The sequence below is a fragment of the Rissa tridactyla genome, chromosome 11, assembly GCF_028500815.1.
Source record: "Rissa tridactyla isolate bRisTri1 chromosome 11, bRisTri1.patW.cur.20221130, whole genome shotgun sequence".
NCBI lineage: Eukaryota > Metazoa > Chordata > Aves > Charadriiformes > Laridae > Rissa > Rissa tridactyla.
Genome location: NC_071476.1, coordinates 12,652,021 through 12,666,311, shown reverse-complemented (window position 1 = coordinate 12,666,311; position 14,291 = coordinate 12,652,021). Strand labels below are relative to the sequence as shown.

The 14,291-nt window shown below is 59.0% G+C and overlaps 1 protein-coding gene across 2 annotated transcripts in view; it reads right to left on the bottom strand.

Moving 5' to 3' along the window:
- PPARGC1B (PPARG coactivator 1 beta) overlaps positions 1 to 14,291 on the bottom strand; it is a 55,851-nt gene that overhangs the window by 14,822 nt on the left and 26,738 nt on the right. For both annotated transcript variants that reach the window (XR_008468871.1, XM_054217514.1), the window contains exons 2-3: positions 3,499 to 3,672; positions 783 to 995 (exon numbers count right to left, since the gene is read on the bottom strand). Coding sequence is in view for 1 of the 2 variants with exons in the window: in XM_054217514.1 (XP_054073489.1) it covers positions 783 to 995; positions 3,499 to 3,672 (387 nt within the window). In the remaining variant the exon portion in view is untranslated. The remainder of the gene's footprint in view (positions 1 to 782; positions 996 to 3,498; positions 3,673 to 14,291) is intronic.

Here is a 14,291-nt window from a genome sequence, read left to right as displayed (position 1 = left end):
CCACAGCCCCGGCTTTTGGGGACACCCCGGGGACAGGCTGGGGGTCCCTGGGGGGAACCGTGAGCCCCAGGAGGGAGCGGGCTGGCTGCCCCTGTCCCAGGGGTCCTCCCGGGGATGGCGGTTGGTTGCAGCAAATGCTGCCAGTTAGTGCAGGCCAGGAGGGGGAGCGGGGCTGGAGCCCTGGTATTGCAGGGAACCAAGAGGGATGCTCCAGTCACCAAATCTGTAGGGACTGGAGGCCACGCAGCCCCGGAGGGGGTCGTGGTAGAAGGCACGGGGGGGGTCAAACCCTCCCAATTGAATGCTGAGGGCAGGGGATGTCTGACACTCCGGCCAAGCCCCCTCTGTCCCTCCTGCGAGAGCAGTGGGGATCTCGGCCCCGAGGCAGAGCCGGGCGGGAACAGCCACCGTTGCCCATGGGCACGGGGCTGGGATGCGCTAGGGAGACCCCCCGGGCAGCCCCACATCCGTGCGTCCTATTAAAAGCAGGTGTGGGTCTTGCCAAAGCAGCTCCCACCCCTTTGACACCCGCCCCCACCCCCTTCATATATATATTTGTATACACACAGCTTGTTCCCGTGAGGATGGTGATGGAGGTGACAGCAATGATGCAGAACATGTATACGTATACAATACAAGTATATGCTTTGGTATTGACGGTTAAAGAGAGTTTTAAGCCTAGAATGAAAAAATTCAGACCTTTGCTTCCTATCATACCCATGCAGCCGGCTTATCAGGGGCTCATCCAAATCCACCTTAAACAGTAGGAAGTGGGTTCTTACTAGAGACAGCTCATCAAACTCGGGGGCCGGGGGCGGCCCCCCCGTGACCGGGGCGGTGGGTTTGGGGGAGGGGGCAGGCGAGGTGTAGGCATGGTTGAGCGTGTCCCCCTCTTCCATAGTTCGGAAGGCAGCCAGGCCCATGTCATCTTCCTGTATATCATCCAATGTCTCGGTGAGGGCTGCCAGCAGCGCTTCGTTCTCGCTGTCTATTATCTGGAAGGAGCAGGCAGAGAAGAGAGGGGCAGTTAGGCTGGGCAGAGGGACCGGGGGATGCTGGGCAGGGGGCAAGAGCGGACGGTGGTACCACACCAGCAACCACACTTCCCCGTGACACTGCAGGGGACCTGGGACAGTTTTTCCCCAACACAGCACCACGATGTGATCAGGAGCCCAGAGACCCGGCTGGAAAAGGAGCATCAGGCTGTCTCCCCCATGCCCCCAGTGGGAAAATAATGAATCAGCGCATCTTCTCTCCCCACAGTCACCTCCACCCCACCATCAGGCAAACAGGATCTGTGATTAAAAGGCTCCTTGGCCAAATCCTCCTGACTCTGGACTGGCTATCACAATGCTGCTGAGCGGGGCTGGGAGCAGCATCCAGCCAGCACAGGAGCCTGGGGAGGGCGCAGGCACAGCCCTCTGCAAGTCTGGGGAGGCCTGAGAGGGCACGGCTGGTTATTCGCAGCTCTCCTGACAGGGAAGGCAAAGAAAATGTGGAGAGCCGTAAGCCCAGCTCGGGGCTGCCCAGTGGACAAGAGAGCACGGCCCCCTGGGGGGGCACAGGGGAAGCTCAGCCCGGGCTGCACCGCTGGCCAGATGCCGCAGCCTGCAACAAGCAGTATGGGGTGTTGTTTTTTCATGAAAAGCCCCCAGATGCAGGCACCTCCAGCTCAACAGGGGCTCTCAGCCCTCATGCTTACAGCCGGCTGTGCCCAGCAATCTGAAAGGGACCCTATCGACAGAGCAAGGCCCCCACAACGCAAAACGAGATGGGCCTTGTATTACAGCTCCCCTCACCTATTTTTTTTTGGCAATCTGGGGATGCTGATGGGAGATTTGTGAATGTCTGGGGCTGTGCTGGGCCAGGCAGGGCCACGGGCTCCCCCTGCCTTCTCCCTGCCTGCTGCCCTGACCTGCTCCCCTTAGGCGCCTCTTTCCATCTGCTCTTCATCTCGGCTCGGCTCATCTCCAGCCCTCCCAGCGCCCTCCCAGTCCCACACAGCCCCACGGTCCCCTTCCAGTCTGGATATACACTGCAAAAGCCCAGAAGAGGATGCAGAAGCTGAGGAATGGCTGGAGCAAGCCAGGAGCTTGCTCCTTGTCCAACAAGAAGCAGGCTACCATCAGCTACAAAATTAGCACAGGGGTAAATTCAGGCTTGCCAGGAGGACTGTTGACTGCACACAGCCTCCCGTGTTCCTCTGATCTTGTTTGAAAATTAAATATCTTTTGTTCCATGCCCTAACCTTGCTCGCAGTTACTAGAGCAGGCTCCAGGGAAAGGCAGCAGGATGCTCCATTTTTGGCTCCGTTTCTTTTCCTCCTGTTATTGGCACGAGACCGCTGTGCATTCAAGTTCAGTGGGATACATTTCATCATACTCCGCTGCTCCTAATGGGCCTGTCTTTTGCATTTCTTTTCTGTTTATCTTTTCCCCAGGAAGTTCAGCGGAAAATATGCATCTCGTGATGAAGGTCCCTCAGCTGGACTGGACCATTTTCAAGCACAGCATCAGCATAGCACAAAAGCCAGAGGGTTGTTATTATGGCCAGGTTCAAAAATATTGGGGCTTTTTGCCCCCCACCCCTTGTTTAAATACAAATCCTTTTCCTCCCTCCCAAAACGTAACCCAGAGTTGGTGACTTGTGGGCGCCAGTGGGTCACAGCCTCCTTGTCCAAGGGGGTAAGGGTGCTGCCTGGGTGCTGCTCAGGAGGGCACGGTGACCCCAGCCCCCAAGGATGAGGCACATCCAGGGCACAGCACGGGCTTTGGGAAAGGCGAGCAGGCTGCCCAGCCGGCTCCGCGCCTGGTCCCCAGGCAGCCTCCACAGCTCCCTGCCTCCAACCCGCCTGTGCTGCGCTCACAGCCCTGCCCTGGCACCACAGCTCCGAGAGATGCTCAGCTCTTCTGCAAGGAGAGGCAAAAACAGTGCCGAGGGACAAGGACCAGCCCTGCCCGTGCCTGGGAGCATCCTCTGCCCTGGCACTGCTTTGCACCACACGGTCCCTGGTGCTGGCACAGCGATGGGTCCACCCCAGCACAAAGGCGAGGAGAGAAACCAGCTGCCGGAGGTACCCCAGCCCCAAATACAGGGAGGATGCCAGAGCTGGAGAGACGGGGGAAGGGGATGCTTTCTGCTCCTGGGAAATTAATATACCTGCCCCGTTCCACAGCCCTGAGACCCCCACACTGCCGCCCCCGCACACCCTGCCATCCCGGGAATCGAATGGGACATGCTGCACACCAGCTGTAACTCCCTGATAATGATATATCACAGGAGGGTTGGCTCAGCAGCCCTCCTCTGCTCATCCACCTCCTCATTAGCCTTACTCCACTTGCTCCATTTAGAACCGGCATGCAAATTAATGGAGCACTAATCAGCTGGGGAGGGGCTATTAATAGTTGTGTGTGTTCCCTCCTTCCTCCCTCCTTCTCCCTCTCCTCTTCCCTTCCCATCTCCATCCTCGGGTCCCCTGTGCCAGGGGGATGGGGGTACCTGGAAGAGCTCGGAGTCGTCGGTGCTGTACTGGCTGGAGTCGGTCTCCGAGTGCTCCCCGCACCATTGCAGCTCGCTGAAGCAGCCGGCCGAGTCGAAGTCGCTGGCATCCAGCTGGGACAAATCAATCTCGGGGAAGTCAGAGTAGAGGTGCTCCTCGCCGGACACCTCATACTGCGGAGAGAAGAGAAAGGCGGTGAGCCCGCCGCCATGGCAGAGGGGCCGGCAACAACCTGTGGAGACAGCCCGTCTCCCCGTGTACTGTCACCTCCACTTGAGCCCATTCCTCAGACCCCCTTTCGAATAAGCTCTGGCGAGCAGCTGTAGAGCAGTTATGTGGCAGTGCAGAGTGCGGAGAGCACCCCGTCACTGCGCTTGTTGCAAATCAGTTTGCACAGCCTGGCACTCGCACTGCTGGTTACTGAAAGCCACCCGGCAACTGCCACCACAGCCCCCTTCTTGCACCCTGCGCAGAGGCAGGTGTCAAAACAGCAGCATCTGCATTGGAAGTGCCTCGTCTCCTATGGTGAGCAGAAGTTCAGGGCACAGCGCAGCCACTCAGACCGTGGCAAAGCAGCTGCTGGTGCTCTTAGGGGAAACTGAAGCCATTCCTGCCTTTGGTGCCCTACGGGTGACATCCAGCGTTATCCAGCTGCCCTGGGGATCAGCAATAACAGAGGGAGCCAAGAGACTTGGGCACACACGAGACAGCAATGCACGGGGCCAGGCTCCGATGGGCGGCCTCACGCCCGGTCACCATGGCTGCTCTGCACCCTGTCCCCGTCCCTGCCACATGGCACTGAACTGCTCGGGGACAGTCCCTCTGGGGATGCTGCACATCCCAAGGCACCACCAAGGCAATACAGACCCTGGTCCCCGCATGGCACATGCAGGACGAGAAAAACGGCATGGAAACGAATCGATGTCTGGGTGCACAGGGGGTGATGTGAGCTCTAGGTACCGAGCTAAAAAATTCCATTTAAGCCCAGAAAGGAGCTGGGACCTTCCCAGCTGGTGCTTGGCCACACGGCCCTGAGGATGCATCCAGCAGGGGCAGGAGCGAGGGTTGGCACCAGCACGGCTCTGCCTGCGCTGCCGCTCGCTGCCTGCACCGAGCCCTGGGGTCCCGCTTGGCTTTGCCCCCGACGTCCAGGTTCAAACGCGGAGGGGAAAGGTCTGGTGCGACTCCTGCCGGTATTGGCTGCCCGGGGGGAGTTTTCTGGTCATGAGGGAAGCAAGTTTATTTACAGAGCAAACGGATTTTGGAGCAAGCAAACATCCGAGCACGTGAGAGAGGCTGCAGGGGCAGGAGAACATGGGGCCTCCCCTCCTGAAGCACCCTGGAAGGGTCTCCTCTGACACGAAAAGGGATTCCAAATGGAGCTGCAGGAATGGAAAGGGCAGCATTTCTCTCTTTCTCTTCTCTGTTTTTTTTTTTGTTTGTTTGTTTTTTTTTAATGGGGACTATCTGGGAGAATTGATTGTGTTCCCATAGGCTGAGCAGCCTATGTGCCGTGCTCCCCGCCGTGTTTAGTACACTCTGAGCCACACCAAAGGACACTCCTGTGCACGCACCCACACCAATTTTGCATTTCTCACCCGCTTTACACACCGTCCCATCCCAGGGCTGGTGGAAGAAAGGGCGACCAGTTTGGAGAACGCAGGAAGGGTACGGGAGAGTGGCTTCACGTCCCCATAGTGAGCCAGTGCCATGTCCTGGCAACAGACTGCCAGCCCGGCCGTGCCCATGGCCACAGCAGGGCTGGGGGCTGTGGGGGGCTGCAGGGGGCTGCTGAAGCTGCCCCAGCCCTACCAGCGCAGGCAAAGCACTGCAAGGGTCTGGGGATGCTCTCCCCAGCGTCCTCCCTCTGCCCTGCCGCCGGAGGGAGGTGTATCAGGTGGACATCCACCAGCGTGGTGCCACCAAGTATATCGGGCAGAAAAAAAGTCTGCGCAAACCCCTGAATGGCTCTGGGATCCGGATACTTCTCATGGCCCCCCCAGGCTGGGGCTTTTCAAACCTACCCTGCAAAAACCTTTGCTCTCCGTGTGGTCAAAGTGCATGTAGCAGGTCAAGGGTCCATGTCCTCGTCACTGCCAGCTCTGGGGGACACGGATGTTACCTTTCCCCCAGCTCTCCTGTCCCCTCTGCTCAGAGGCATCCTGGGCTGCTCTGGGATCAGATGTCCTTTGGCCTTTCTGATCTGTCCCTTACCTGCTGTGGCTTGTCCCTGCTTTCCTGCCACTGCTCTTGCGCCTGCTCCAGAAAAAGTCTTGCAACAACTTTGGCTCCCCCTTCTCCCCAAATCTTCCCATGGGAACACAGGCAGAGGCTTTTATTTTTAGAAAAGCCATACGTACATATATATATATGTGTGTCTCTGTGTGTGCGTGTGTGCGTTCAATTAAAAATAGCAAAGCAGTCAAATTCTCCTGCTCCTTTTGATATGCCACAAGGGAAAAGATCCTGGTGCTGAGATCATAAGGAGCAGCTGACACCAGTGCTCGGGATGTCTTTTGATCAACTCCACAGATGTGACATGTCCCCATTGGCAACAGGGCTGGGTAAAAATAAACTCCTGCAATCTAACGCTGCTGAGCTGCCCTCTCTGGGCACCCTGGAGGCAGGAGTGCCCCGGCACTGCCGCGCTGAGTGCTGCCATCCCGAGGCAGTGGTTGGCAGAGGATGCTCCCAGGTTCCCAGCCAGCAAAGGTCAGGAGTGCCCGAAAACTCAGCTCTGCCTGCGTCGGTCCCTCTCCTCCTCGGAAAAAGTGGGGAGAGCCTTTGCTCAGCGCGGGTGCCCACATGGGCACCGGGCAGGGCATCCCAGCGTGAAGCTGCGGTTCCAGCCAGCCCCCTCTGTGAGAAATGGTCATTGAAGCGCCCCCGCCACCCAGGAACTGAGCCTCTGGAGAGAATCCGTCACTTCAAGCCCGGCTAGCCCAGCACTGAGCGCTGAGAGCAGAGCCCCTCTGGGCTGGCCACAGGGGTGGGGGAGGACCCAGCTGCTGCCCGGGTAGGGGGTGGCAGCGGTGATGGGGATGCTGCCTGCGGGCACTGGACCTCATCTGCTCTGACTTTCCCTTTTCCCACCCTTTGCATTTCCTGCTGCCTTGGGAGAGGAGTGAACTTTTGTTCTAATTTTACTCGGGAGTTTGTAGGAAGATCAGCCGTGGGTTCTTGGTGTGCAGCCAGCAAACACCCATGGAGACATGCTCAAAAATTCGGAGGCATCCTCCAGCCCAGACACCTGGCCCGTGCGCACTGCAGCGTGGCTGCGACCAGAAAGCTGCCGGCAGCTCCTTGAGACGTGTCTGACGAATCCCTGCTCCAGGGAAGAGGGATGCCCAGGCAGCTATGTGGGTGCCCCCAAGCCACAGACCTACATCCTTTGGGGGAGCAGGGGCCCAAGCCTGTGCATCCCCCCCGGCAGCAGGAGCATGGGCAGCTGCACCTGAAAGCCACGACGAAAAGGTGGAGGGTGTCTGGGGGAACAGCCTCCATTCGGAGACATCCTCCTCGGCTTTCTTTAAAGCGTGAACCAACTCTGACCTCAGGCCTAGCAGAAACGCAATCGCAATTATAGGACAAAGAGGCAGCTGATATGCATGAGCGTGTTGCAAGGAGCTTCGCCTCTGCAGAGGCTTTGCTTGCTGGGAGGACAGAGCATTAACGTTTTTATTCATTCACTGCTGAGCTCGGACAGCCCTTCCCTGCTGCGAGGGGTTTAGAACTTCAATTGTAGGAGCAGGGGTTGACCCCGGAGGCCAGTGGGGACGCTTGCGCTGAGGGTTTGTGCCCATTTCGTGCCCCTGCCGAGGCTGGACGTATCCGTCAGCAGCCGTGCTGTGTGTGCCCAGGGACAGCCAGGAGAGCAGGAGGGCTCTGCCAGGGCTGCACCACCCGCTGCCAGCCCCACCATCCATGTCCACCACGGCGGAGCTGGCAATAGCGAGAAAGCGCAAGGGACAGTCTCCAAACCATCAGTCAAGGACATCCAGAGGTCGCCTCGCCAACTCTCCTGTCCCGAGGAGCCTCGGCTGCACCTAAACATTTCCAGACAAGTACCAGCGGGGCCTCTCCCTACGTACTGCAGGTGAGGAGGGGCCGGCCACCCCCCCAGCCTGTGCTATGCCTTCTTCTGGAAACCCCATGCGAGCACGCCAGTCTGAGAGCTTCTGGTGGCTCCTTGGTCAGCAGCCCTTAGTCTCGAGGGGCTGCAAATGGAAGAGCTCCTGGGTGCTCTGGGGACTGCACCCACCAGGGCACCTGCTACTCCGACTTTCCGACCTTTTGCAAAGCCCCTGATCTTTGCCCTTCCTGGCTGACATGCCGGAGGGAAGAGATGCCATCCAGAGGGACCTTGACAGGCTGGAGAGGTGGGCCCATGCCTACCTAATGAAGTTCAACAAGACCAAGTGCAAGGTCCTCCATCTGGGTCGGCGCAATCCCAAGCACTGATATAGGCTGGGCAGTGACTGGCTTGAGAGCAGCCCTGAAGAAAAGGACTTGGGGGTGCTGGTAGACGAGAGGCTCAACATCAGCCACCAGTGCGCACTAGCAGCCCAGAAAGCCAATCGTATCCTCAGCTGCATTGGGAGAAGCGTGGCCAGCAGGTCGAGGGAGGTGATTCTCCCCCTCTACTCCACTCTCATGAGACTCCACCTGGAGTACTGCGTCCAATTCTGGAGCCCCTACTACAAGAGAGATATGAACGTGCTGGAACGTGTCCAGAGAAGGGCCACGAGGATGATCAGAGGGCTGGAGCACCTCTCCAATGAGGACAGACTGAGAGAGTTGGGGTTGTTCAGCCTGGAGAAACGAAGGCTCCGAGGAGACCTTATAGTGGCCTACCAGTATCGTAAGGGGGCCTACAAGAAAGCTGGGGAGGGACTTTTTAGGATGTCTGGTAATGGTAGGACTAGAGGGAATGGACTAAAACTAGAGATGGGTCGATTCAGACTGGACGTTAGGAAGAAGTTCTTCACCATGAGGCTGGTGAGACACTGGAACAGGTTGCCCAGAGAGGCAGTGGAAGCCCCATCCCTGGAAGTTTTTAAGGCCAGCCTGGACGGGGCTCTGAGCAACCTGATCTAGAGGGAGGTGTCCCTGCCCATGGCAGGGCGGTTGGAACTAGATGATCTTCAAGGTCCCTTCCAACCCTAACAATTCTATGATTCTATGACTGTGGCAAGGCGGAGCAGGACGAGCAGCTGGCATGGGGCTTAGCTCCATCTCCCTGCCCGATCGTGAGGGTGGCCGATGAGAGCAGCCATCTCCATTGTCCCTAGCAGCTTCCAGGCTGGACCTGCAGCAGAGAGGCGGCAGCCACTGGCTGGAGCCACATTCAAGGATGCCCTGTGGAGCACAGCTCAGTGCTGGCTCCCGATGTCATGGGGATGGCAAGTCTGACATTTCCCCTTTCAGGTCTTTCTCCTGCTTTGGAGAAGCATTAACTCCGGTGCGGGAGCATGTGAGCTCTTACCTCTGCAGAGACACGAGGTTCCTGTCCAAACCCAGCTCTAGTTCAAATATTGGATCAATGAGACAGGAAATGTTTTCCTCTTTGTCGGTGTCAACTTGGGCTCCTCAGACTAAACCCCCTGCTCAGTGGGGCTGGGGAGGCTGCTGGGGCTGGGCTGTTGGCTACTGGGGGCCAGCAAGCCCACCGAGAGCAGACCTTGGCTCCACGCGTGTGCAGGCAGCTTGCCCGGGGAGCAGGCAGCACCACGGCCCTGAGAACAGGCACCTGCCCCCCAGAGCTCAGCAGCCTTCAGGCAAATGCCGATGCTTTGGGCAAGCCTGCAAAAGAAGCAAAGGGGTGATGCCGCCTCCGGACATCACCTTGGAGGAACCACAGCCCTGCTGCTGCCAGGCAATAGCAACCTAAACCAGAGGAAGCAAGAGAGCTCAGCTGGCCATTGCCTGCGGTGGTCAACTGGCTCAGAAGGGCTGGGGACGGAGCAGTGACCGTGACAAAGAGACCTGCAGGTCCTCTCCACTGTCACACCCCCAACAACAGTGCCGGTAGAAATTTCCCTTATCTGCAAAACCCCTGGATCCAGCCCCTTGAAGTTGTGGCCAAGTATTTAGCAGCGAGGCTCCGAGCGTGCCGGCTGACGGCACCCATTGTATTGTGCTCGTGCTTAGCGAGGCTGCAAAAGTTCCAGCTTCTGAAGTCCGCCGGCGCGAAAGCGCCGCTGGACGGCTGCAGCGCCTTCCCAGCAACTTAATCCTGTTTAAGCCTGGGAGGCCAGATTTGCATTGCCGCCTGCATACACGGCCCCAGGATGCTTTGCAATTGCCTTGTCATTCACATGCCACTTTGCTGTCCAGAAAAAAGGAAGGAACGTGGCAGCTCCTCAGAGGGACCGAAGGAACTGGCCAGAAACAGGCAGCCCATCCCCTTGCCGAGGAGCCCAGGCGGTGACTCAGCCCCGCACGGAGCCTCCTCCCTCCCCACAGCCGAGTGCCTACCCAAAACATTAAGGGATAAATATACATCCATCCACAAGCGCTGGAGACAGAGCCCCAAATTAGCCAGTAGCATTTAGGCTGGGACCCAAACAAGCAGAAGGTGAGAAATGCCGGGAACATGAAGTGCCGGCTCCTGCCAGCCCTCCCTCGGCGGCACAGGCAGCGCCGGCTCCCGGTGCCCACGATCGTGGCCAGCCAGGGAGTTTCCCCCTCCTCACCCGGGGCTTGTCTCTAAAAAGGAAAGAAAATCCTTGGGCAGGGGTTTTGGAGAGAGCCGTCTGGGCTTATCAGGGAAATCCGTAATTACAGACTGCTTGAAACGGGATTACAGCCATGCAGGGAGACGGGCACCACGCGGATGTTTCACCGGGATGAACTCTTCCCCGGGCAGGCGGTGGCAGGCTGGCTGCTGTGGTGGTGGGCACGGCTGCCCGCCCCACCACCTGCTTTGGGCAAGTGGGAGCCCACAAGGACAGGCATGGGTGTCCGCAGACCCCCAGCACCCACTGCAACCCGCACTGGGGCCAAACCCAGCCCCATCTGCCTCTGGGGTGCACCCTGCTGTTCCCCGTGGCTCCCCCCCAGGGGACACGGTCCCCATGCGGACAGGCCACCAGCACCCCGGGGAAGCAAAGCTGGGTGCTGCCAGCCCCTTATCATCCCTACGGATGTTCCAGCTCCCTCCCAGCCCAGAGGGACCTGTGTGGGGCGGGCAGCCACCCTCTGGTGCCAGGGAGGAGGGCAGAGGTGGAGATGGAGGAGAGAACTATAAATAAGTGTAAATACAGCAAGGAGGCACCTGGCCAGAGCTGTGAAGGTCACCGGAGCATGTGCCAGCAGATAAGCAACCCCCCTCCCCACTGGCATTTGACAAAATGTCACTGTGAATGAGGGAGAGGCGGTGTCAGGTTGTGCCTTGACCCGGCCGCCCCTTGCCACCCCCCGATATTTATAGCCCGAGAGCCCCAAAGTGGAGGGCGAGCGGTCCCTCCTCGGAAGGCAGCGAAGGCAGCGGGGACCCTGCCTGCAAACACACGGAGGTGACACAGCAGAAGGAGGCACACACGGAGTGCAGAGGCAGGGCTGGGCAGCAGCAGGCTGAGGCTCCTCAATTTTGGGGGAAAAAAGGAGCAGAGAAATCTCCCAGGTTCCTGGGTCTGCACAGAGGCGTGCAACACCTTGCTGTCCTGCACAGAGCAGGGCGTTTTCACCACTCTGTCATTTTTTCAGTTTGTACTAATCTGTTTTAACAATTCAGCCCAGCCGGCAAGAGGAAAAAACAGCACTAGCATTGAAAGCCCAGGCAAAATAAACAGCGGGTTGATCCTTTCTTCCACTCAGGCTGCTCAAAACCAACTGCTGCTGTGGCATGTGGGACCCACCGCAGCAGTGCTGGGCCTCACGCTGGCCACCTGGCACTGCCACGCGCGGAGCAGCCGCCCTCCCAACACAGCCCCTGGAGTGCCCCGGCGCCATGCGCCCATCCCAGCTCCATGTACCCATCCCAGCACCACCCACCCATCCCAGCTCCATGTACCCATCCCAGCACCATCCACCCGTCCCAGCACCATGCACCCATTCCAGCACCATCCACCTGTCCCAGCACCATGCACCCGTCCCAGTGCCATGCATCCATCCCAGCGCCATGCACCCATTCCAGTGCCATGCACCCATCCCAGTGCCATGCACTCATCCCAGTGCCATCCACCTATTCCAGCGCCATGCACCCATCCCAGCACCATGCACCCATCCCAGCCATGCACCCATTTCAGCGCCATGCACCCATCCCAGCGTCACCGGCAGGGTGCTGTGTGCCAGGCTCCGAGCCACAGCCCGAGCGTGAACACGGTCTCGCTCGCTGACTTTTGTCTTACATTAGAAGGGTGTAATTAAGATCAACCATGAGATGCCAGTAATAGGAAATATTAAACATTAACTGCAAACAATAAACATGAACTTGCCAGGATATCTTTGATATGGAGAAAAGATCTAAGAAATTGCACTAAACTATCCCTGAGTCACAGGATAGAAAAAAGGAGCCTGAGATACTGGTAATAATGCCCTGAATAAACAACACTTTGCTAGAACACTTCAAACAAAGGTGTGTCGGGTTTAGGAAGAAGGGCAGCAGCAAAGTATATCACAGGTTACAGAGCTGCATGTTCATACTATACCCGGCAGCCGTTTATTTGGGCGCCAAATTACAGAGCCCACTTTATTTCTGCCCGAGCCCCAGGACAGGCCAGTCCAGGGCTGCAGGACCCCACAGCCCCGCACAGAGCCCAGAGCACCTCCCCGGCACCCTCCGGCACCGCCGAGCACTCGGCAAGGGCAGAAAAGGAGACCCGATGGTTGTTTTGCCCCGTGCAAGCTGAGGAGGCAGCAGGTAGACGCAGGGAGGAACGGGCTGTTCCCAAAGAGGGACGCTCCTCTCTCAACACCGGCTAATGGAAACAGCACCTGCCGACTGCGGCTGCTGCCAAGCACCGTGCCGTGACGGCTGCGGCTGCTGCCATGTCCCCGGGATACGGTCTGCCAGGCAAAGGGCTGTGCAGGCAGTGCCAGCACGCTCGGGCACACACAGCATGCTGGTAAGAGTGTCTCCCATCGCAAGGGAAGTGTGACAGCTTTATCCTGCACCCCTCGAGCCAGACAGCAGCACCCCATGTCAACCCTGCCAGCAGCCAGCCCGGCAAACGCCACCCACCACCTGCTGATCCCAGCGCTCCCAAACGTGTACGTGCCAGCGGCTGCTGCCAGCCTTGTCCCAGTCACCGACGGGTGCTGCTGCAGGCAGCGGGGCTGGCACTGCTCGGTGGCATCAGCCAGGCAGGGCACGGGCCTGGTCCTGAACCCTGGTTGTGGTTTCTAAGAAATTCCTTGTTATCTGCCCCAAAACCAAAGGCAGAACCAACAGACAGCAACCGGCATGTGCTGAGCTGGGTACAAGAACACAGTGGGAATGGAAATGTCCCCTCATCTCGGGAGGTCTCCAGCCCTGCCGTGCGATCCCCTGGCCGTGGGGAGAGAGGCACGGGCAGGAGCAGGCTGGTGCTGCCCTCCATGACGACACTCACAGCCTCACCACAGCATTTCTCCATCGAGGCAGCACAGTCTGCGTGGGGCAAGGACGGAGCAAGAGCTGGCACAAGTCCTGCCACATCCAGAGGCTCCGCACAGAGGATGCCCAGCAGGAGAAGGAGCAGCGGGCACCATGGCTGAGACCAGCGGGGTGCCAAGACCCCAAACTCTGGGGACTGCTTCCACCCACAGACCCAGCGCTGTGGCCCCACGAGGCAGGGTAGGGAGCCCTGGGAGCTGGGGTGCCCCCCAGCTCCAGCCAGGCTGGTGGCACAGGGGGGCCAGGCTGCGCCGTGGGAGGGGCCAAGTGCCTGACTCACAGAGGAGCTGACTATTAGCCAGCTCCGCCGGTCACAAAAATTCCCCACCATGGCAACTCCCTCCTTTTGAAAGGAAAAAATGAGGGGGTGATTATTTTCAGACCTTCCTCTTCTGATGTCCTGGCAGCCAGCACCCACATGATGGCTCGTGGGCAGAGAGGTGGCTACCCTGGGGCTGGGGTGGCTGCAGGGGCCGGAGGAGGAGCAGCCCTGCCCCTGCTCTGCTCCAGCCACTGGCTCTTTTGGAGGTTTGGTCACCAGCCCACGGGCTGACGAGGCTCCACAAGGCCCTTTCTGTCCAGAGCGTGTTGCAAAGGTCCTCCCGTGGCACAGCCCTTCCCAGCTAACACCAGTTCAGCTCTGTGGGCACCATTCACCCTGGCACTGGCAGCTCTTCACCCCTCTCAGCTGGCTGTAAGAGCAAAGAGGAGCCAGGAGGCAGCGAGGAGCCGTCCCTCCAGCTCCGAGTGAAGTTGAACCTGCAGCAGCACGAGGAGGGAAGCAGAGCCACTGCCCGCAGGGACCACGGCAGACATCACCGTGTCATGCCACGTCAGGATCCTGCTCCAGCTCCAGAGCTGCCCAGGCTGCCCAGCCTCAGCCATGCTCCCTTCCCGCAGCCACAGCCTCGGGATCTTCCGTGCTGTTGTGCTTGGAAAGCTCCCTTTGCCTTTGCCAGGAGCCATAGCCGCAACCCGTGGTCCCGGGAATCCCTGAACCACTCCCAGAGGCTGGCACAGGCAACGTGGGGAAGCTGGGAGGCTTTCGGGGTCCGTGGGCAGGCGGCAGGGAGCGAGCGTGCCAGTGGGGCAGGCTGTCACTCGCGCCAGAGCCACTAGTCCTGCGGTGCCACCAGCTCTGGGGTTGGTGTCCTGAGGCTGTGAAACGCCAGGGGAGGGGAGGCCAGCTCAGCA